Genomic DNA, 23,805 nt, shown 5'->3' on the forward strand with positions numbered 1-23,805 from the left:
ATTCTACCTGAATTCTTAATTGCTCGATTGAATCAAAACATATACACATTAACCACTTGCTTGTTGGAGGATGACTTGTAGAAGTTCTGTTAAATGTGTTGTACTGTGGTCCTATAGGACTCAGCAGAGTTCTGCATCCCAGGCTAAAGGCTGCAAGTGCTTAACTCAAATGAGGGGTGGTTCCATCAGCACAATTCCAACAACGCTGGTGATTCCACATATGCCAGAATGTGGCCTCAAGTGGACCCAGCTGGAGTGTTCTTTGCCTGCCTAGGGTTAGATATGGCCAAAGCATTTGGGGTGAAAATGGGCCTGAAAAAGAGACCCTTTTAAGAGGACCCCATTGGACATTTGCAGTAAAATCTCAAAGGAACTACATCCCTCATAAATGCCTTTTGTTTTCAAAGTGAATGTGTCACTCCTGTTCATCCTTGATTTAATAAAAATGTGCTATTTATAAAGTTATTACATTGATTAATTGAATCTAAATGATGGCATAAATACATTGTTTCCTCTGCTTTAGTCATCATTTAACAAGCTGCTAAAACGTTGCCATGTCATGTAGGGTGATCATACGTCCTCTTTTTCCCGGACATGTCCTCGTTTTGGGACCTAAAACATGCGTCCCAAAAAGAGGACGTGTCCGGGAAAAAGAGGACGTATGGTCACCCTAACATGCAGTCTGTATCTCTATTAGCTAATTATGAGGACATTTCCATATTCAAAGTAAGGGCTTTTCTCCGAAAAATATTTGGCAATGTACTTTGAGAAATGAACTTATGAGAAAGTGTTCAATTACACGTAGTAAGCTCACGCCAAGTAGATAGCCATTACGAAGGTAGATGGATACCAATGATGTCTGTATCTAAGGGAACGCACCCTGTTGGTTTTATTTTCTGAGAACGATCCCAGAAGGCCGCGGGCTTATTTCAGCTGTTAGACATGTAATAAATTTAACAGGTTAACAATTTAAATAAACTGCACGTTATTCGTTACGCCAGGGAATGAATAGGCTGATGAAATTAATCAAACAAAATAAGATTACTTTTTAGCTTAGCTGCTCAGTTAACATACTATCAGCTCTGACCTCTAATGGCATGTTGTGGAACAACAGCACTGTAGAGGTGGATCGGTAAGACGGTATTTATACAAACATTATTTTGGAGGTGTTTTGGTTTGGGTTTGCATCGATCTAACTGGGTTCGAAAATCCCGAAAGAAATGCCATAACATACAGGCGTAATTGCATCTCCACGGCACTGTTTAGTAAAAATTTAATAGGTGTCCTTTAAATATGTAGCCAATACATATTTTCGTGTAAATTTCCGAAATTAAATCCAGTTTGTCAACGCATGTAGATAAAGCGGGAGGACCTGAGCAATGATGATCCAGCGATCAACATCATGGCCTCAAATGTCCCTGAGCGGCTGTGTACACAAATGATGCTGCTGAAGCTCAGGACCAGGAGGGGCGTGTCCAGAGCTTCTTCGGGCTTTCGCCATTGGCCGATACTCTCCTGGTAACCAGAACAAACTGTATCAACACACCGAGGACACATGAGTATTTTTGAACATTTCTGAATAACGAGAAAGAACGTAGTCAAAGAGATGACATGGACTGTAAGTTGACGTTAAGTCTTTCAATTTGAATGTCCCTACATAGCAACATTTACAGAGACTCCAGGACTGAAAGGAGTTAATTTAGGCAATTTTCAGTTGGTTGCTATCCAGCTAGCTAGCTACTGGCAGCTAACTGTATGCGTTAAACTTGACCATGCAAATGTGTATATCTGTAGTGATAACCAGTACTATTATCCCTCGTATTTATAGTGAAAATGTTTTAATGGTTCATCATAATGCCGACTGAAACTTTACTAATAGATGAGCTGGTTCCAAAAGTTAGGCCTTAATTTTAGCCTCGGTCTGGACTTTCTTGTCAATGCGGCAAAAACGTATCACAACGGGTGGGGCCAGCCTTCGAAACTGCGTGCACAGCTGCAGCTCGCCCCTTTAAATACTGTATTCTTTACGTTTGCTTTTATCACAATTTGTTTTTTGGAAACACGGACTACTTGTCAAAAGTCACTGCGTTCGCTAACTAGATAGTCTAGTTTAGCTACCTAGCCTACCTTGCTAATGCTCTCGTGCGACACTTCAGCACGGGCTAAATCTTGTTCTCTTCTTTGCAAAAAAACACAGGGGGATCCGGCAGGCACTGCTCTAAAACCACCGAAAAAGAGGTAGGCCTGGTTGCTAATGTTATGTCTGTTAATAAGCTTTATGCTCGATTGGCTGGTTGGCTCTTCTTGTCCAAATAAACAGCAAATATTTTTTATGGAGAATACACGTCAAAATCTTACGTCTGCCTAAGCATTCCATATGGATAGCTGGGGAAAACCAAGGTAGCTGCCCCACTGTCGGTCATTACCCACAGAATAAATGCACGTTTAAGCATGTCTTTTAATAGCTAAAACTAAGAAATGACCCGCATGAAATCAAAGTAGAAGGTCTACCCCTGGATCATGCTGAAATTCATTTAATTGAAAGGTGCCACTGTTTTCAAACCGGAATACATCAGGTACTTGTATGTATAACAAATTGATCAGCAGCAGCATGCATAGCTACTGCACAAGCCCCAGATCGGCACAGCTTCCTTGTCTTTTATTTGCTCTGTGTTTTCTCTTATCTGTCGTAGCGAATTAATCGAAGCCTCGAGTCAGTTTTTCTCTTTTCTGCTTCTCCACTGCCCCCGTCCTTGTCTCTTGCAGATGCTGTAGTTGGCTAACAGATGCTGTGTAAGAGGGCCCTTGATTTCTGGTTCTCTCTGCATGTAACCAAATCATCATCGTTTTTGAATGTATTTTTTACATTCTTGAGGAGCAACACAGGGCCACTTCAAAAAATCAGAAAATCTGGACTCTTTTCAAAGTCAGTCATTTGCATATTCAGTGAGTCTGTTCAGTTTAGAGTGCAGCTTTCCTTTTGAGAATCACATTTATGAAATATTTTTTTGATTGCTAGAAGTGGTTCATTCTTGTCAGAGATGTAGACTTGCAGGTTTTCCCAAAGGTTTTTCCTCATTAATGTATTAACAACTTATCAGTGATTCTTGTGGGGTGCATTGTATTTTTCGTGACTGTACGTACAAATGAGTTAGATATCTAACACATTTTGAAATGGCTTTCAGTTGTCACCAAATATGTTTTCTGTGTTCTTTAGTAAGAGAGCCATGTGGCTGTCCAGATTTCAGTATCATATAGGCTTGTCATGATAAAACATTTTTGATTCAATTCTTTGGCACTATTTTGTTGGCAGCCAAGTTAAGCGATCTGCATTTGTATTGCTCCATTTTTATGAGGCTGAGAATGTAAATAATCTTAGTGGTTCTACCTGGTCCCTTGTTGCAGGATTTTATTTCTTAGTTTTGTATCTATTTGTCATACATTTGAGGAACAGAAAACGTCTGAGTGGCCAAGACACACACATCTCAGTGGAACTGTATGAAATTGTATAACATGTTTCATTGTACAGTCACACCACATGCACCATCATCCTCTGGAATTTCACATTATGAGACGGCATGCACAAGTGGCTCCATGTTGAGAGCGTAGCTGCAGGTACTCGAGTGCATTTGTCTGACTGCTGCGTGTCATTTTTGAAGGAGTGTCATGGGAGCCCGGGAGGGAAGCATGCACCGCCGGATATCGAGGAGAGACTCGATGAATATTTAATTGCCCTTCAACAGAAAAACAGGTTAGGTGTGACTATTGGGTTTGGTGCAACTGTCTCATATTACCAGCAGAGATACCTGTCAGCCAATAAATAAAGCTCACAAACTGTGATTGGCGTACTCTGCGAACATTAAACCATACAGATAACGGAGAGAAGTTGTTTTCTATGCAAGTGTTTTTAAAATATTATGCCATGTAGGTTTAGAATGCAGTGTACAATGTGTACGTTATATATAACTCAGAAAGATGAGAAAATATGACATTTGTATAAATAGACATGATGTGTTCCCCATCAGAAATGTATCTCCTTGACTAAGACCACCTGTGTCCTGTGTCTTGATCAGGATTTTAAAACGGCTGAAAACTAAAGACCCCAAAGAGATAGAGCTGGAGCGCCTGGAGCAGGGCTTCTCCATCTATGTGAATGGGGCAAACTCTGAGGCCAACAAAAAGTCCAGGAGACGCGGACAAAATTCGTTCACCTCGCCTCCGCCTGGAGTGCGGGCCACACACACAGCCGGTGAGCAGGACCAAACCCTCTGTTGCTGCAAACCCTCTGTAACCACTCACACCAACTCCACCCCCACCCCCTCCCCCGAGTAGCCATTGCCCTCTACCTCTTTCACAGGGCCCTGTTCACAGGCATGCAGGGTCACAGACTGTGCATCTGTTCACTTGGCATATTCCCCGGGTAAGAGCATATTCGGGCCAAATGAATAAATGATTGCAAGTCGTGCAGTAGCGATGCTGAAAAAGCAATTTGGCACGCTGCCGCAGGTGTCCGAGAGTGCTTGTGCCCAGCAGTGCTGAACGGGCGTTGGTTTTTCGGGGGGTCTGCGCATGTATGTAATTTGTGCTTTGGCTTCCCCAGATGCTTCCAGAAGGTCTGCTCTGCTGACAGAAGGCCAGCAAGATCTGGAGGAGGCAAAGAGAGAGAGGAGTCAGACTGCCCCAGGAAAAGTACAGAGGAAAGAATGGGTTCAGGTATGCTCTAGTTACAGCTTGAACATTGCGGAACCTTAAGAAGAATTGTGCGTCAGCAGCATGCTTGGTGTCCACTCAGGTAAATGCATGCATGCACAGAGTTGTCTGGATGTCCTTATTCGCTCTGTTTCTATTCTTGGGAATAGATGGTAGTCATCAGACTCAGTCATGTGGAATGCCAGAATTTTTTACTGCTAGTTGTAAATAAATGATAATCCTCCACAATAGCAGTGAAGGTTGAAGCACAAGCAAGCTAGACTTAGTAATGCGGTGTACCCAGGTTACTACAGCAGGCAGTGTAGAGGGGACACGAGATATTCTTGATAATTTGATTGATTTTTTTTTTTTTTGGTGGGGTTTTCTGTTGATCTGACAGAAGGAGTGTTTAGGAAACCTCCCAGGAGTGTTGCTACTGTACAGTGCTCAGTTTTAGGCTAGCTGTGATGATCACAGCCTTGAGTCTTCTTTTGTTTCTTTGCAGAGCTCGGTCAGTATTAAAACAGAGAAGGGAACTGGCGTACGGATTCAACCAGAGCATCAGTACTCGGAGGACTTTGAGCCCTATGAGAGCGTGAGCATGGAGGTAGGGCGTGGCTGCGCTTGCCGGGCCCCAGGGCTGTGCTGCTGGGATGTGTGTGTAAGCCGGCGTCTCCCTGTCTGTCCTCCTCAGCAGTCGGCTCCTCAGTCCCCGCACAGAGACGCCCGCACGGGCCCCAAGACCCTCTGTGCCCGGACGGAGAGCCGAGGAAGTCCCTGTGAGCCGGAGAGCAGCGAGAGAGTCCTCCTCAACATGGATGAGGTGAAGGTGGGTACCACGCAAGGCTGAGCTGCGGGGGTCTGCGCCATCACAGACAGGGGTGCTCACACTCACTGGTCTGTTGCTTGTTTAAATAGAATGGATGCTCTTATGTTCTATTGCGATGGAAGTCGCTCTGGATAAGAGCGTCTGCTAAATGCATTGGGGGGGGGCTCGGCTTGCGTAGATTGAGACCGTGGCGGAAAGAGGTGGGCGTCCCGGAGGGCTGGATCTGATGGGGCGGGCTCCGTCTCCTCAGGTGCTGCGGCAGAGCCTGGAGGTGAGCGTGAATGTGCGGCGGAGCAGCCAGGACTCTGCCGGGGAGGAGTCGGAGGAGGAGTGGGTGGAGGAGCAGATCGAGAGGGAGGAGAGCACGGAGAGCCTGGAGGAGCTGGGATTGCCCTCCAAAGGCCCTGCCCCCAACCTGCAGCCAAGTGCCACAGCCAGGCGCCACCTCGACCCAGGGGACCTCATAGTACTGGACTTTGGCCCTTCACCAAATGGTAAATACTGCCAATCTGCTCTTACAGTCATTCAGTTTGGAGACAAAATGTCTACATTTGTTTCCATTCATCTGTGAGTTCTTTTCCTTTGTATGAAGTGATCTGGAAATGTGAAACTGGAGTTGTTACTGTGAAAACAGGTGACTGAAATAATAATCAGTAAAGCGTGCATCCTGTTTCCTTTAAACTGTTCGGTCTGCTGTGGTTTTGTCTCTCGGTGCAGGTGTAAAGAAAGAGCGCTCACTGTCAGCGAAAAGGAAAGACAACATGGAGATGTACATCCCCATCAAGCCAGTCATGGTGAAAAGCAAAGCCCTTGACAGCCCTCCCTCTACACAGGGCAGAGATACCCCTCGTAAGCACAGAACTGGAATAATGTGGTTCACGTGAGATTCAAAGCACACATATGCGATTCCTGTGATACCCAGATTTCTCTCTCTAAGAAAAGACAGAACGAGAGCCAGTTTGTAGGGGTTTTCTTTTTCCTTTCTTGTTTTTCGCTGCAGGGTCATGGAGTCGTTTTGAGCACCCCCTGTCTACGGCCCGGAAGGCTACACTGGAGGAGCGGGACCCAGAGGAGGCAGCAGGCAGGGTTTTCCAGGCCCTGCAGAAAGAGAACACCCTGCAACCAGCACTCAGAACCACCAGGCCCAGACCGGTGAGTAGGGTCTGGACCTGGCTGGTAACACCTGTCCACTCCCATTTGTAAATACTGAGTATTTTGACAGTTATGGTGATTTTGTATCATTTTTGTGGCCAGAACATAACACTTCAGTATTGAAGTATTAACTCTCTGAGGGGTATGATCATACCGGTGTGATCATTGTAGGCTGGCCCTGGGGAGTATGATCACACTGTTATGATTGAAACACTGAGATAGTTGCATCAGCTGTACCTAGAAATTCTATCAGTATTTCGGTCTTTTCACAAACATTTTGCATAAATTACAAGTCTTCACATGTATGTCCTCAATGTAGTGCAAACATTTAGACATGAACAGAGGTATCACCACAACAAACTATTCAGACTATATAAAACAGAAAATATAGGCTGGTTAGCTAACACCAGAAGTGTAATATAGGTTACTCTGAGCTGACAGAAACCATTGCATTACTCAGCTGATGAGCTGTGATTAATTGACTAAAACACCTTGTAAAAGTTGAGAGTAATCCAAGGATGGCTATTGTTTGTGCACACTGTAGTGCGCACAAACAACCTCTGGAGTAGGGATATTTAGAACTTACACGTGAAAGGATTAAAGGGACTTCCTTGTGCAACCCAAGATACACTGTCCTGACGGATTTCCCCTTGGTAAACCCTGTCATGGCCCTGTCCTATTGTAAATAGATCAGAGCGGGTCAGATAAGCAATGGTTCCAGAGCTGATGGGGAGAGTGGAGTGACCAAGGCCATGCAGAGAATCACCCTCATGGAGCCAAGGTATGCCCAGTACAAATCCCAGCATCTCTCTGTCTTCTGATTCCACCCACAAAGAGGCCCAGTCTTTGTCACAGGACACCTGCTCTACTCAGAGGGCCTGTACATGATGTTTTACCTCTGTCATTCCAGTGTAGACATTATTCTTCAGCATTCCTACTCATCTTTACTGAGAATGGTCTTTTCCATGAGATGAATTTATTTATGAAGTATGCGATGAATCACTGTTAATGCAAGAGCAGCGAGTCACTCGAATGAATGCTAATTTTGTTTTTGCAAGACATTTTTGCAAGTGAATTTTTGAATATAAGAAACTGTCATTTTGTCTGTTATCTCAGCCAACAGAAGAAACTTCTGAAGGCACTGGAAAAAATTGAAGCAGACACTAATGTGGATTTCCCTCAGATAGCAAAGATCAGAAGTGGCAAACCATCAGTGAGTATGATTCATGTTCTAACTGCATACTTCGCAGACCGGATTTGAGTTAAAATACCTGGAGGTTGGGTTTAAAACCTAAAGGGGTTAGAGGTCAAACACTCAGGACACAGGGTTTGAGTTAAAAATACGTACAGCTAGATACAGAGGGTAAATCAGTTGAATGTCAAAAAACCAATGATAGGATTTCAGTGAAAGTAACTTAACAACAAATACCAGAAGACAGGATTTCTGTGAAAATCCCCTGAGATGGGATTGCCTTTAAAGTAGGCACCCCCTATGTAAACTTCCCTGAACTCTTAGTCCATCCTAGGACAAATCAGCCAGTGTCTCAGTCCAGCAGTATGTGGCCTTGTTGATTTTTATGCACAGTAATGCATGTGTGGGTTTGGGGAATTTTCAGAGTTGACAGCATTTTTTTGTTTTGGAAGACAAGCATTCAAGGGGGGGAGTCAGGTTGACTGGAGGCCTCAGAATAAATTGGCATATTCTGCGAGTGGCGGAGCCCGGCTGGGGCCAGTGTAGGCGATGATATGGAGATGAACAGCGGTTCTGCTGTCCTGACAGAGGGCGCGGGCGTCCGCAGAGGTGACCGCCACTCTCTACGTCACCATGGAGATCCTCTCCAACTGGGGGAACAGTAGTCACGTCGGGCTGACGGAGATGCAGTTCTTCTGCCTGAGGAACCGCAAACTGTATGTGTCGCCCCACGACCTGGACATCAGGAACGCTGACCATCCAGGGAACCTGGGGGCGCTGGTTAACGGCAAAGCCAAAGTGAGTCCCCCCCCAGCACAGAACGTAATGAAATCGAGCTGCTCCAGGCAGGGAGAGAACCGTCAGAGAAGTAGTTAGATTATGCTGAGGGTTCTGAGCAGTGGTTCACAGTGTCTGACTGTGTTTATTTTTTCTCCTTCCATTATAAATTACCCAAGATGCTTCTGAATCTAATCAGCCCATTCAGCCAGTCAAAGACCCAAAATAGACTACCTTTACTCTGCGGTAATGTGATTTGAGTGCCGCTGATTTGATTACACATAGTTAGGCCTCGGCAAGTCATTTGTCATTTGTCAGTGTGTGGGCTGAGCCCGAATCAAAACCCATTGACAGTTATTCCTTGCCATGCTTGTTTAATGCTGTGCTCTCTCTCTCCCTGATTGGAACTGAAAGACCACAAAGGAGCGGCACATGTGGACCTGCCCGTTCCACCCGCCCGTCCAGCTCTACTTCATCATCCGCAATCCTGAGCGTTCCCCTGATTTCGGCATCTCCAGGATCAAGATCTGGAACTACAACAAGAGCCTCAGTGTGAGAACTGTGCACATCAGCAAGTGGGGCCTGACCTGGGCAGTAGATCCAAGCCGTTTGTAGTGAAAAAGGCCGGTCTGGGCTGTTTGGGTAGCTGGAATGTTATCCATACAGTTCCACCCGGTAATTGGCTTGGCTTAGAAATGGGTGCATCAGGTATATTAGTTTAATCTACACAGCAGGCTGTAATCCACATGGAGAACAGACTTTAGAATACCCACTAATATCTAATATCTGTAAGGCTTACGAAGTTGTGAACATTTTTGCTCTCATTTTAACTAGCTAATGGTCTCACCCACAAGTGTGTGGATCTCATTCACGCATCCGTGGAAAGGCCTGTGTGGGGCAGGGACTGACAGTTGGGTCAAGGTCCTGGTCTGAGCAGTGCAGTGTTCTTCAAACAGTGGCAGCGGCCCTGCTGAATGTGGAACAGAGGGAGATTAGGGCCGCGGGATTAGAGGTGGATCACGGCAGCCTCATCCTCTTGTGGTTTTTCATAGCCGTCGTTCGCTGCTGCCGGGGGCTCAGAGGACCGGCACTGTGTTGCGTGTCGGGGGGAAATGCCAGGGCGCGGGGCAGGAGCGATAAGCATTGTTGCCGGCATTGTAGACATTCCCAGCTCTGTGCTCGCGAGGTAGGTGATGACAGGTGTCTGAAGATCCCAGGTCCCTGAGGGGTTTCAGTGGATTTGTATTCAGCGTCTGTCTGCGCCGTGCAGCATGTGACATTGAGACGTTGGGACGCCGCTGAAAGACCGCCGGTCCTGGGCAGAATTCACCTCGTGTGAGATTAGCACATCCGCAGTGTTTGCACAAGGCTCAGAGGCAATCATTTGCTTGCCGTTTGTTTTCCAGCAGCCCAGGGCTTCTGTTATTGTCTCACGTTTCTCTGTTTCTTATTCAGCTTGATGTTTTGTTAGTATGTCCACATCAGAGGTTGTGAGAGGTGTGGTTTACAGTGGGTGGTATCATTTGTTACATTGATTTTTGGTAAATGTAGGATCCATGTGTGTTTAATGTCTGTGTCTGTACTGAGGGATTTAGTGAAACGGCTGTGTTTGTCTCTTTAAGGATCTGGATATCGGCGCCCGACATGTAAGGCTGTACCTCAACAGCACGTTAGTGTTTGAAGGAGAGCTGGAGAAGGGTTGCGGCAACCAGGTGTTCGATTACAGCACCACCATCGACCTCCAAGCCCTCGGCCAGGAGTGCGTGTCCTCCAGCCCCGTCTCGTCGGGCCACAGCCTGGGCGGCGCCGAGGACCCCAGCTCCGACCATGAGAGCCGGGAGAGTAGCTGCGCTCAGCCCGGCGCCCTCGCCCAGCCAGAGGAAATGAGCAAGACGCAGCCCGACCCCCAGGAAGACGCCAGCCCGTCGGCCCCGCCCGTGTCTTCCTCGCCCGCGGAGAGGGTGTCCCTGGACGAGGAGCTCCCGCTGAAGCAGCAGCTGGAGCGGGTCACGGGGCGGGCGGTCACGGCCCAGCCCCTCTCCAAAACCCCACCGTGGCTGCAGCCCCTCAGCAGAGGGGGGCAAGACGGCACTGACGGGGGAAAGGAGAGGCCGCCCTGGCTGTCCTCAGACCAACCCCCGGAGCCCAAACTCTCCGCACTGCCAGAAGTGACGGGCAACCCCAGCAAGTCCAGCAGGGCCTCCGCCCTGTGGGGGGAGAGAGCTCTGAACGGGGAGCCAGGTCGTCCCCCCACGCAGCTCAGCTCGGACTCGCTGGACCTGGGCGATGACCTGCTGCAGGACCTGTGTGTGAGAGGGGACCGGCCCCTCAGCAGCAGGAGGAGTACCCGCAGGAGCGCCCAGCAGCCGGAGGCCGGCAGCGACAGGACTCCGTTCCCACACAGGAGAGGTAGGCCTCACACAGATAACATTTAGGGTGTATGATGGGTGGGGTTACTTTCAGTATGTGTGGTGGGTGGGTTTACATTCAATGTGTGTAGGTGGGGTTGCTTTCAGTATGTATGGTGGGTGGGGTTACTTTCTGTGTGTGGTGGCTGGGGTTACATTCAGTGTGTGTGGTGGGTGGGGTTACATTCAGTGTGTATGGTAGGTGGGGTTTCATTCAGTGTGCAAAGGTGGGGTTACTCTCTGTGTGTGGTGGGTGGGGTTACATTCAGTGTGTGTGGTGGATGGGGTTACATTCAGTGTGTATGGTGGGTGGGGTTACATTCAGTGTGTATGGTAGATGGGGTTACATTCAGTGTGTGTGGTGGATGGGGTTACATTCAGTGTGTATGGTGGGTGGGGTTTCATTCAGTGTGCGAAGGTGGGGTTACTCTCTGTGTGTGGTGGGTGAGTTTACATTCAGTGTGTATGGTGGGTGGGATTACATTCAGTGTGTGTAAGTGAGGTTACTTTCTGTGTGTGGTGGGTGGGGTTACTTTCATTGTGTGACGAGTGAGGTTACACTGACTGCAAGCGTGCAGGGTTCAAAGCCTTCAGCTCTCAGTCTGCACTGCCTGTCACTTCTTATCTTCTGAAAACATCGGGTTATTTGCTGAGATTCTGCTGTGTGGGAGTTTGGCAGTAAGCCCTATTAAGTGGTTTTGGGTTTTGCATATTTCCAACTGCTGTACAATATTTGTTATGTTGTTACATAATAGTGTATACTGCAAGCTTTGATCTGACTTTCCTGGGGTCACACGCTAATTGAGCGATATAAAATAGGAGCGTGCAGCTGGTCAGAGCAAGGTGAAGTTGCACACAACTGAGAGTGTGATTATTATGTATGTGAAAGAACTGAAGAAGAATTGATAATTCATGAATTTGCCAACGTAATGTCTATCATTCTTCCTGTGCATTAGAAAAATTGCGAAAAACTGATAAACTGTGCTGCCTTTTGTTTTTCTCATTACTTGTTTTTACCTGAGGTGGTACATTGTTTCGTAGAAAAGTACACTCAATGTGTATTTACATGGGTTTTTTTATATTAATGGCTCCTTGTGGCTGTGTTGATATTGTGACAAATTCATGGACATAACAAACTGCTACATGCTGCAGTCGGAGTTTCTGTGTTCTGTTTGCAACCTCATATAGACACAGGTTGTCCTATGCATAGAAGTTTGTTTACTGTAGTTTATTGATTTTAGCTGTTAATGCAGGTAGTTGACACAATTTTTGGAGTGTTTTGGTACATATGTAAGTATACTACAGCCAGTTTGTCAACATTTTATGGTGTGACATTGGACACAATGCATGATTTGCAAAATAAAATATCTTGGCAACAGATTTTCATATCACTTTTAACTCTGGGCTCTAGTAATCCCACTTTATCCTCCAGACAGCAGACTCCCAGCCTGTTAGTGGTGATTTTATAGAAATGTGTTCTCTAGTGCAAGAAAAGGTCCGGTGTCCATGCCAAGAGCAGCTGCTGTACAAAGAAAGTGCAGCCAATAACAAAGACGGTAAACTGGGTCATGAACAGTGAATTATCGAGTAGTCAGAAAGGCTATTAAACATAGTATGTCAACATGATATGAAACCATTTCCAAATGCAACCCAAAATGCATGTGTGTTAAGTTTTGTACCTGTGTTATCCTTTTTTTTTCTTTAGTTTCTTTAAAAAAAGTTTGATACTTAAAGCTCAACTGCCTTGTAGGAGGGTGATTTAAGAAGAGAGTAAGTTACAGTTGGCTTACAGAGGCAGTGATGGTTTGAGTCCCTGTGATTCCTCCTGTATTCACAGAGGGGCCCGGGCCAGCTGGGGGAGGCAGGAGGCAGTGGACCCCGCGGTCCCAGTGGCGCAGCGAGCAGGACGACACCCTCATGGAGTCCTGGGACTCGCTCACCAAGTTCAACCAGTGCCAGCGCGGGCGCATCTCCAACATGGGCTTCGAGGGGGACATTTTCGATGAGTTCCTGCAGAGGCAGGGCCGGTCCGAGGCAGGAGGAGGAGCCGGCCAGCCCCCCCGGACGCCCTGCCAGGAGAACCTCTTGGAGGAGCTGGAGGACGACCCCCTGAGCGAGACGGAGCGGGATGAGGAGTTCGAGATCCCCGTCCTGCCCCAGGGCCAGCGGCTCGTTATCAACATCCTGTCCACCTGGGGCGACCGGCACTACGTGGGCCTGAACGGCGTGGAGATCTTCAGCTCCAGTGGGGAGCCCGTGCTGCCCGCCCGAATCCACGCCGACCCGCCCGATATCAACGTCCTGCCCGCCTACGGCAAGGACCCGCGCGTGGTCACCAACCTCATCGACGGCGTGAACCGCACACAGGATGACATGCACCTGTGGCTGGCCCCTTTCACGCCGGGTCGCGCCCATGTCATCTTCATCGACTTCCAGAGTCCTTGCCAGGTGGCCATGATCCGAATCTGGAACTACAATAAGTCACGCATCCATTCATTCCGCGGGGTGAAGGAGGTGGAGATGCTGCTGGACGGGAGGTGCATCTTCAGGGGGGAGATCGCCAAGGCCTCAGGAACCCTGTCTGGAGGTACAGTTTTCTCCTAGCATGAGCTGAACACCACTTCATTCACTAATGACAGGTTGTCCCAGCATGCACTAGTTATGAGGATCAGAAGGGAGAAAAAGGCAGCCTGTGGGATTTATTCCTCTGAGAATGCACAGGTGTATCAGGTTTGCCCAGTGGGAAGAGGTGGACTGAGGACTGAATAGGAATAGAAAAAGTTAGCATTTCATAGTAACAAAGACAGCCACCAAAACAAACAGTTCCAATTCCCAGCTCCTTAGAGCCTGATTCATTTCTAGGAACCTGTTTACACAATGGACTGCTAATTCGTTTTCCAATGGCAATAACAAACCAAGCAACAAAACTCTTTATCCAGTCGAACACCAGTCGAAGGTCCATTTACCAGAGCAGAGTCCAGTTTCAAACAGGGTTAAGTAATCCAGATATTGTGCTGCACCTACTCACAGGCTCCAACATAATTCGTAACTGGTGTCCTCAGCTGCCCTTCCTGAACAGATCAGCAGGGTTCTTTTGAAGGTTTTGACAGACTAGCTTTATGATGAGCAGGTGTGTGAAGTAGGGCTGGGTGGTATAGCTGTCACGGTACATCAAATAGCTATTTTTAGCGCAATAAGAGCTATCCCCGGTATGCGATGTTAGGTTTCTTCCCATATTGTTTTTGCTTTAGTCATACATGATGCGGGAGTACATCCAATTTTCCGAGGCCATGTGAAATGCTTCCGGGGGCAAAAACGCCACTCGTATCCAGTGACGGTGGGTGAGCTGGAAACAGGGGAAGCTCAAACACTACCTTTAAATCTGTCATTACTTTCAACCTGTTCCCCTTTATCCTCTTTGATTAACAATGAAACAAATAATGTTGATATCACAGCAACAGCACTATGCTGCTTCCATGTGGTAGATAGAAACACATGGCTACAAAGATAAAGAGTGAAAACCTATGCTATGTGTTTTTCAAAGCTAATAGGTAAGTCAACCAACAAATAGATGCAAGTGATACTTTTCTGCCCCGGAAGCATTTCACTGAACTTTGGAGGTGTGCTCCTGCATCAGGTTTGACTAAAGGGAAAACAATACAGGAAGAAACCTAACGCCGCATACCAGGGATAGCTCTTATTGCGCTAAAAATAGCTATTCGATATACCATGACGGCTATACCACCCAGCCCTAGTGTGAAGTCTAGCTGAGGACAGGCTTTCATTGCTAAATGCAGGAAACCCAGAGTCCAGCAGATGGAGCCATTTCCTCCCAACGGGCGGTCCATTTATTGCGCTTCCTTGCATCACACACCTTGCTGTACCACAAACTTCCCCTTGGTGTCAATAGAGAGGGAGAGGCAAAGAAAGCTAAAGGCAAGCTAGACAAACCTTACATTGCTTTTCGTGGACATCAGTTTTGTGGGCATGCTCTGCAACCAGTGTAAATGGGCAACCTAACAGATATTTTTTCAGGGTCATCCAAGCCGATTTTATGTTGAGACACTTGCTTTCAACCATTGCATATTTCTGTTAATGAGGCACCATCTTCCAACCAGTAAACATGAGCTGGGCTTCCTCACCTCTAATATCCTGGGACAGTACACCAACAAAACCTGTTTCTGAGCCATCCATTTGCATAATAAAGTCCTTTGTTAATTCAGGAGTCTCCGGGACCTGGACCACAGAGGCTGTCTTAACGTATGCAAAGGTCTTTTTGGCATCTGCCGTCTACTGTATCAGATCAGGCTGCTATTCACATGTCAGATCTGCCAAGGGGGTAGTTAAAGTTCCAAAGACATTTTTTTAATGACAGTAATAATCCAATTAAGCCTAAGGATGCCTTCACCTGTGTCTAGTCACTGGTCTCAGCCAAACTTGAGGTGGCACAGCCCGAGCTTCCTGGGTTTTTCCATTATCTCGTCCAATTCTAAACCCAGGATACTTAGCCTCTGTCAGTCTGAGCCTGCACTGCTTTGGATTGGCTGAGAGACCGGCCTTCCTCAGCGAGTTCAGAAGTTGAAGTTGGAGGTGAACCTCTCATTGTCATGGACAGTGACATCCAAACATGCATTTGCATATTCTTTGAATAGTAATGTACACAGTCCATAAGTTTTCGTAAGGTAATGGGAGCTTCATGGAGTCCAAAAGGAAACATCCGATAATGTTATGGACCTTCTTGCGTGGATGGATCCCATTTTTGCTCATGAGTAATTAGGTCTAATGTGCTGATTTATGCAGTTCCTGATCATTCAAGAAATAAATCAATTAGAAAAGTAGGATAGGTGTTGAACTTAGATATTTAACTTCAAAAAATTGCTGCAAAACCAGTTGCTTCTATCCAATTTTGGCATGATCGTGGGGCTAGATCACTCATTATGGTATTCCACGATGATTCCCATAACTATGGTCTCTACGTCCTCCTTGCTCATCTCTTCAGGCCTCCAGCATCCTGCTTTCCTGGTTTACCTGGTTTAGTCCAGATTGCTTTTTAGAGAGTATATCTTTGCGGGTACCATCTGTTTAGGTTCTAGAGCGACCAACTCCTTTGGTAAATCATGTTGCTCAGGGGGACTTGACAACAGCACCTCACTTTCATGCTCATGTTTTAGGAGGTTTTATATCAACCTGGTTGGTTGTATATAACTGGCTTGGTTTTCTCTGTCACCTCATAGACTGCCATAATGAATAACATTTCAAAGGAAAGATCCAAAGTGTAATGGTCCGAAAGGGAACCTCATCTGTCTCTGCTTTCTGCCCCGTAGCCCTGGAGCAGTTTGGGGACACCATCCTATTCACCACAGATGACGACATCCTAGAGGCCATGTCACGCTACGACGAGACGTTCGAGGGCGAGGCAGAGGGCCCTGAGGCGCTGGTGCACGAGGAGGAGCTGCAGCGCCCACGCACGGCCGACGGGGAGGGCGAGGAGCGCCCCTTCACCCAGGCCGGCTTCAGAGAGGACGACCAGCATGTGGGCATATAGTTTAACCTTCCATTACTGGATTATTCAATCGACCAGTATTTGTATTCTGGGTGATACTTACCAAATTCTTCAGTTAGGTGTTTTGTTTCCGTATGTGTTCTCCTGTGTTCAGGTGAAACTGCGTCCAACCGCCGGCCCCACATCCGAAGTGGCTTCAGAGCAGGTTCCTGGAATGTACACTGGAAAGTGTGAGTACTGTCTCTGTTTCAGGAGTTTAATACACGGCGGTTTTAAAGTTGCCAGGTACAGGCTCTTTGTTTTTCCTCCTCAGGCCTTAAAATTACCTTGAGCATGACCTGGGGCGACGCCCATTACCTCGGCATGACCGGGCTTGAAGTGGTAGGGAAGGAAGGACAGAGCCTGCCGTTGGACATAAGCATGGTGGACGCCTCTCCGCGAGACCTGAATGAGCTTCCGGAGTATGGGCATGACCTGCGCACCCTGGACAAGTGAGTGCCCTCTCTCAAAAAACTCTGTGACTTGACAAATATGAACAGATCCCCTGCATTTTTTAACTCGGCTGACCTGCGAGGCTGTGTCTGAGACATTTAACTATGAGCTGGGGGCATGATGGATCTACAGAATTGCTGTATATATGAGAGACTTCACTAATGCTTTGAGCATCCTGTTGTTGCAGGTGACCCGTAACCCTTAGTCAGCTGCGCTGTCTGCATGTCTGGTTTAATGGCTGTGTTCTGTGAGCAGGCTGTTTGACGGGCACAACATCACCATGGATGACGAGCACATGTGGCTGATCCCCTTCTCCTACGAGAGCGAGCACGTGCTCACCGTGTGCTTCGGGAAGGCCCAGACCATAGCCGGACTGCGGATCTGGAACTACAACAAATCTCCAGAGGACACATACAGAGGGGTGAGAGATCTGCGAGCTCGCGGCAGTGTTGCAACAGGTCCTACGTCATGTCTTCTCAGCGCGGAGCAATCTCAGCACGTGGCCCGGTGCTGTCTCTTTAACGCTGCAGGTGAAGGTGATCCACGTGTCCATGGACGATGTGGTCATCTCCCCGCCTGAGGGCTTCCTGATCCGGAAGGGCCCGGGAAACTGCCACTTTGACTTCGCCCAGGAGATCCTGTTCATTGACTACCTGCAGCCGGCCAGCAGCAGGAACGCAGACTCACAGCAGATACAGAAGTCAGTGTAATACACCACGCTATGTACCATACATATTTAATGTATTGTTATTTTTCTCATCTGTTATTACTTATTAGTGTATATTAGTAGAAGTGGTGCCATTATCAGTGCCACTATCTTTTCATGATGTTTTTTATCACTCCAAAACTGTCCTCAGTGATGCTCATGACTGATAAATGTAAGATATTGTCACTGACAACTTGGGTCTAAGATCGTGATAATCGCAGTGGTTCCACATATGAGAGCATTAATTCTGAACTTGTTAAATTGTTGTAGTAATGTTCACATATTATAGACAGTATGGATTGTGTGTGAAGATTGAACTGCTGTACCAGCTGTCCATGGAGCAATGAATTAGTTTATAAATTGAATACATAATTAGAGTATTCATGAATGAAGAACTGGGATGCAGCACATACCCGCTACTGAGGCTTATGGGAGTGTCTTGCCTTTTTGAAACCGTGTCAGCTCACAGAAACTGGAGCATGCCAGCATGGACTATGAGGCTCCCCTCATGCCCTGTGGCTGTATCCTTTCCACTGCTGTGAAGAGTTGTGACGGGTATCAGACGGTGGTTTTGACAGCACGGAACAGTCCCGTCTCCTTAACTGCCCTTGTCAGTCATCTTCCAGCTGCAGCTGCTTACGACCTGGGGTGACCCCTACTACATCGGGCTGAATGGCCTGGAGTTCTACGACCAGCGCGACACGAAGATTCCTCTCAGTGACAACAGTATCCTCCACACCCGCCAGTGGGCCTGCAGCACACCTGCCAGTGTCACTCATGTTAATGTAGGCGCAGTGTTGTACAGGGACACGTCACTTATCAGTTTAGCACTGCCAGAAAGCTCACAGTGTAACTGGGTTACCGGCAGGCGAAATGCATTAGCAAATCTGGATGTAGTTAATTGTCCAGACATAACACTGCATGGTAATCCCTAAACCAGACGCTAAAGAAAATAGTGGGGGTAACAGTGACCTCTAGAGGACGAACTGTGAAATATGTTTGAAGAAACTGAACCAGTAATTCAGCTGAGTGCAGAAATACTTTCTTAACTTGTACTCAGACATTGCGGCGTTTCCTGACAGCGTGAATGTCCTGGACAGTGTGAATGGAGACGTGCGGACTCCAGACAAGCTGGTGGATGGGGTCAACAACACCCATGATGGCAGACACATGTGGCTGGCACCAGTGCTGCCAGGAGTGGTGAGGAGCGTGGGAGCGGGTGTGTGCGTGGGCGGGTGGGTTTCAGTGTGCGTCTGTGAGAGCGTTGTGGCATGTGTGATTTTTGCTTCTCATTTTACACCGTGAACCTAAGGGTCTTTATTGGTAAGATGCCTACTATGTGCACGCTCAAGACATGCTGTTGGTATTCTCCGTTGACAGGTGAATCGGGTGTATGTTATATTTGATCAACCAGTAACAGTGTCCATGATCAAACTGTGGAACTACTCCAAAACTCCACAAAGGGGAGTGAAGGAATTCGGGGTATGTTTTCCCTTTTTTTGCGTTATTTCAGTAACACCAGTAAATCTGAAGCTGAGAGTGTGACTGAACAGGGTGTATTTGTATTTCTCTCTGCAGCTGCTGGTGGATGACCTGCTGGTGTATAATGGCATCCTGGATTGTGTGACTCATGTGGCTCGAGGAATCCTGCCTACCTGTGACCCAGTGGTACCCTACCACACTATCCTCTTCACCAGCAACGCCAAGATCGCGCACCGAGAAAGGAACACCGTCATCAGGTAGCTCCAGCGTCTGCCACATTTCTTTATTCCCCTTTTTTCTTTTTTTTTTCAATCCCCAAGCAACATGCATGTGCCAATGCAGTTACCCTGAAGGGATCCAGTGCCCTGGATCTGTGAAGGCAGAGTCAGCATGGCTCTCACTGTTATTATTAGGGGTTGACCGATTATCTGGTCGTTAGATAATCGGGGCCGATATTTGCAAAATTTTGATTATCTGTCATCGGTATATTTTTATCTAAATTCCAGATAAAAAAAAAAAAATTAAAAGCAATGCGTGTACTATCCCGACACATCTCCTGTATCAGAAAAAATTGCTATTGGTATGGCTAACATTCCACAAAATTCCCTCATTGGCTGAGACAGACAACGTTATCTGACCTTGAAAATCAAACGTTTTCTCAGGCCTGCTGCTGGAAACAAGGATGGAAGGTAAGTATCCAGTAAAAGGGTCGTTGTGCTCAAACCATGCCGTTAACCAAATTGCACTAGGCTAATTGGACCTTTTTGAATCAGTGTAAGTAGTCTACGTTTAAGCTAAAAAAAACAAGCTTAGAATATAAAAGAAGACTTGTAATAAGGACTAATTGGTGCACTTATGCTATAAGTTGCAACAGTCTGACACTTCACATTTAACAAATAGTAATGTATATTTATTCTTTCAAATGAAACATTCAAAGAAATTTACCCTAAAGCACAGCCCTTCTGAATTACAGTCGTCATTTAAGCAACCGTTCACGAAATTAAACTTCAGCTCGCTTGTGGTTGCACTGTACGTCGGAAGGCAAAGCTGAAAATACCCGTTTGCCACTTTGATGTTTCTTCATTTGGCCTCATCATCATCATGGAAGTCGAGTTATTAAAATAAAAATTTGCAGCACACAGTTTGCACCTCACAGTATTTTCGCTAACTTTATCACAGTCCTTCTGCACGGTGCCCTACTTTTGTATGAGCTGTCCATTTTTCACATAAATGACTTGTTTGCAAACGGGCTCCTAGAATCTCCCCACAGCTTCAGAAAAAGCGAGGATGCACAAGCTAGTTTTAAGCTTTGATATTTCATACTTTATGATGAAAATGCTGCCTAAGGGATGTATCAATTTGCTTTATTTCTTACGCTATGATTGCCATTGTTCGTCTGATAATTGAATGCATTTTAAAATAGTGATAGGCATCTGTTGAGTGGCCAAAATAAGATAACTATAGAGAAATTTACCCACAACGTCAATATTAGCCCCCTTTTAGTAGGCCCTGTCTCTCTCTCACACACCGTCTCATTCAAACAGGCACACCTGCTGTAGCTCAAATGTGACCCTCACAGATCATCTATAATGCCAAATGTGGTCATTTTAGTTATTGCAATTTTTAGTTTATTTTTACCTTTGAGAAAGAATTATCATTTGATCTTTTTGCTCTTTATTTAAATTTATGCCTGAAAACATATGACTAAGTAAAAAGGGTTTGTAATTAAGTCCCATGTTGTCACAGCCTGTGTCTTTTCACAACGAAAAAACATGTTAAAAGCATTCAGATATCGGTTATCGTCCTCTTTTTGTCACAGATAATCATTATCGTATCGGCCTTGAAAAAACCATATCGGTCGACCCCTAGTTATTACAGTATGTCACATTGTGTAATGACCTGAGCTGCGCTTGCGTCCACTCATGCCTGTGGCCCCTGTGTTCTCTCCGCTCCAGCCCACAGCGCTGCGGGAATCAGCAACAGTGAGTAAAGAGCTGCTCAGCGGTTTCAGCCCCTTGTAGTCACCTCCTGAGACAATCCAGTCTGTATCACCCAGGATACCACCACCCCCCCCATTTCCCACCTCCACTTCAGCAGCCACATCTCCTGTCCTTTCTCCCCTGTACTTCCCCCTCACTCCTCTGCTTTGCTTGCATTGTCCTGGCCCTGCCTTCACACATCATAATGTTGCAGTAGGACCGGAGGCCTGGATCTGCTCTCATCGTTTCAGTCTTGTGGGTCCCAGTCGCCTGTGCTTTACCTTCAGTCCTCAGTGCTCTGTTTACACTCTTGTAACCCAAGTTGGCAATTCAAGCTGCTGATGATGCGGAAATATAAATAGCACAAATTACAATGGCTTGCATTCCTTTCTCTTTGTTTTGTAGCAACTATGTGGAGGACCAGGATGTGAAGATGACTAATGAGAACCAGATTGTTCACCACCACAGCAAGAAAAAACAGGCGGCTGATCCTGGTAAGAGTTATGTGGACTGGTCTAGTGCAGATGTTTTTTTCCTGAATGGAAAATTGATCCCTTTCATTGTTATTCATTGGCTCCTTTTCCCCTCTCCTCCTCTGTTAATGCAGCCCTGCGGCCAAAAACCTGCATGACAGACAGAGGGCAGCTGGGGAAGAGGCGGTACTGAGGGGCAAAGGAAGCTGGTCTATCTCCCTGCCCAAGGAGAGGGAATGACTAACACTGCACCACAGTGATCGGGTGGTCTTAAACTCCACCCCTTCAATCTACCCCACCTTCCACAGCCTACCCCCACCCTCCTCAGTTTGTCCTGAGAACTTGTCCTGAGTCTGCACCCCACAGGACAGCTTGCAACAGAACATGTTGGTGGGTCTGTAGCCATTTATAGGACTGGTCACACACCATAGGTCTGGTTCATCCTTACAGCTCACTTATGGCTGTGACTGAAAGGAAAAAATCTTCCTTTAGCTTGTATTGTTTTTTTGCATACAACAGGTTGGCTTTGAAGTCACCTTTCCTCATACATGTCCAGTTTACCTAGCTTAAACTATCATTTGTGGCTTCTTCACAGAGTGCCCCTCTCCCTGTCTATCAGTACTGCACTGCTGCTGCTGGTCAAGCTGTCGAGAGCAGTGCAATCTTCCAAACCTCCGTTCACTGTACTCTAAATGAGAAAAACACCTAAGAGCTATTACATGACAATCTGCAGGAAGGACCTGACTAAGCCTTTTAAAGGGAATAGCCTGCTTGCCATCAGCACAAAAATCACAAAAAGCTCTTTTGTAAAAATAAAGTTCCAGTGTGGTGTGATTGTATCGATCTGCGTAGTCAGACTGCGCCTCATCTTCCAGGAAAGAACAGGGTACTGACTCTAAAAGATGAGGGTTTAAACTGACGTTCTCTTCCGCAGCATTAAATCCAACTGTAAAGTGGTCAGAATAGGTGACTAGTTAAAGTGCTTGTTCTTGTTGCAGTAAAAGGCCGTGTGTTTTATGGCCTTGCTTAAGACAAAGAAACACACGCAACACTAATCTGTTCAGAATTATTCGTTTCCATATGTATTCACTGGTATATGTAATCACTCGCATAAACTCATGAATAAAGCTGTGTAGTTTAGGAAAGTTCTGTGGTAGCAGTGGTGATGCTTTAATGTTAGTGTTTAGGGGCCTCATTGACTGAATTTGACAGCAGGTGCAGTAAACCGGCCATTTGCAACTATAAGTGACCTTAAAAGTCAATTATATCTGAGGAAAGTTACACAAGATTGTTGAATATGTACTTTTATGTATTTTTATGGAGACACTCTGCTGCAGAGAACCTAAAGCATCATTGAGACATTATTCTGTTTCAACAGTAAATAGCTCTGTATAAACATCCATTGCAGTCTTAACCCTGGCAATACCACTTGTCTCGTACAATGTAAAATGTAATTTAGAATGTTGTTTGCATATTGAAGGTCTTTTGATATTGCCAACTTATTGTGGCAGATGACAACATGAAAATCTTGGTTCTTGATTGGAAAATGGCTTATTTTAGCTTCACAGCTAGGTGAGTGTCTATTCAATGTTGTATTGTCTTGAATTGATACATCCTTGCAGAATAAACTGGTAACACAGACAACACTACTATCAGATATGCAAGCACGGAAAATATACCTCAAGTAGAGACTAGATAAATCTTGAAAGCTGAAATACACTAATATTTACATTGTAACCTGAATGTGCCCAGAAAATACACCTGGAAGTTTGTGTTGCATGTTCAAAACAATAATTTCACCACCTCATTGTGAAAGGGGGAAGAAATAACTTAATAATAAAGGGGGCACTTTCGCATCTTGAGGTTTGTGTTCATTGAAAGCGATGGATTTGCTGCTTTGTGGGCTACAATATGCTGTATGGTTCCCATCAGAAAAAAAAAAATCATCTAAGAATTGTCTTTGACTTACTTTAGAAATGCTGTTTTGAGCATTTCAATTTAATGTGAGGTCCATTAGAAAGGATTTCACATGTCACTTCTGTCATGCTTCAGGGTTGTTGGATATTTTGTTGCTAAGACTGTATATGTAACATCCCATGTTAAAATGTGTTGAAGTATTTTTT

General features: G+C 46.1%; 1 protein-coding gene across 4 annotated transcripts; it reads left to right on the plus strand.

The window, feature by feature from the left end:
* The first annotated feature begins 1,467 nt into the window (after positions 1–1,467).
* LOC118780320 (katanin-interacting protein) lies at positions 1,468–23,778 on the plus strand. 4 transcript variants are annotated; one of them, XM_036532758.1, is made up of 29 exons: positions 1,468–1,618; positions 2,198–2,238; positions 3,660–3,751; positions 4,074–4,249; positions 4,601–4,713; positions 5,195–5,296; positions 5,384–5,518; positions 5,769–6,012; positions 6,236–6,367; positions 6,519–6,670; positions 7,360–7,451; positions 7,787–7,883; positions 8,451–8,660; positions 9,054–9,191; positions 10,262–11,048; positions 12,885–13,634; positions 16,372–16,580; positions 16,705–16,780; positions 16,864–17,041; positions 17,298–17,463; positions 17,573–17,742; positions 18,205–18,269; positions 18,364–18,474; positions 18,809–18,948; positions 19,129–19,230; positions 19,327–19,487; positions 21,186–21,212; positions 21,615–21,703; positions 21,817–23,778. In XM_036532758.1, the coding sequence occupies exons 1-29, from the start codon at positions 1,612–1,614 to the stop codon at positions 21,873–21,875; spliced, it is 4,821 nt and encodes a 1,606-aa protein (XP_036388651.1). In that variant the 5' UTR covers positions 1,468–1,611; the 3' UTR covers positions 21,876–23,778. The 4 variants fall into 4 exon arrangements, with proteins under 4 accessions (XP_036388651.1, XP_036388667.1, XP_036388659.1 ...); XM_036532774.1 differs by having other exon boundaries at positions 18,211–18,269; XM_036532766.1 differs by having other exon boundaries at positions 5,387–5,518.
* The last annotated feature ends 27 nt before the right edge of the window (positions 23,779–23,805 follow it).

This window comes from Megalops cyprinoides, chromosome 1, assembly GCF_013368585.1.
Source record: "Megalops cyprinoides isolate fMegCyp1 chromosome 1, fMegCyp1.pri, whole genome shotgun sequence".
NCBI classification, from domain to species: domain Eukaryota; kingdom Metazoa; phylum Chordata; class Actinopteri; order Elopiformes; family Megalopidae; genus Megalops; species Megalops cyprinoides.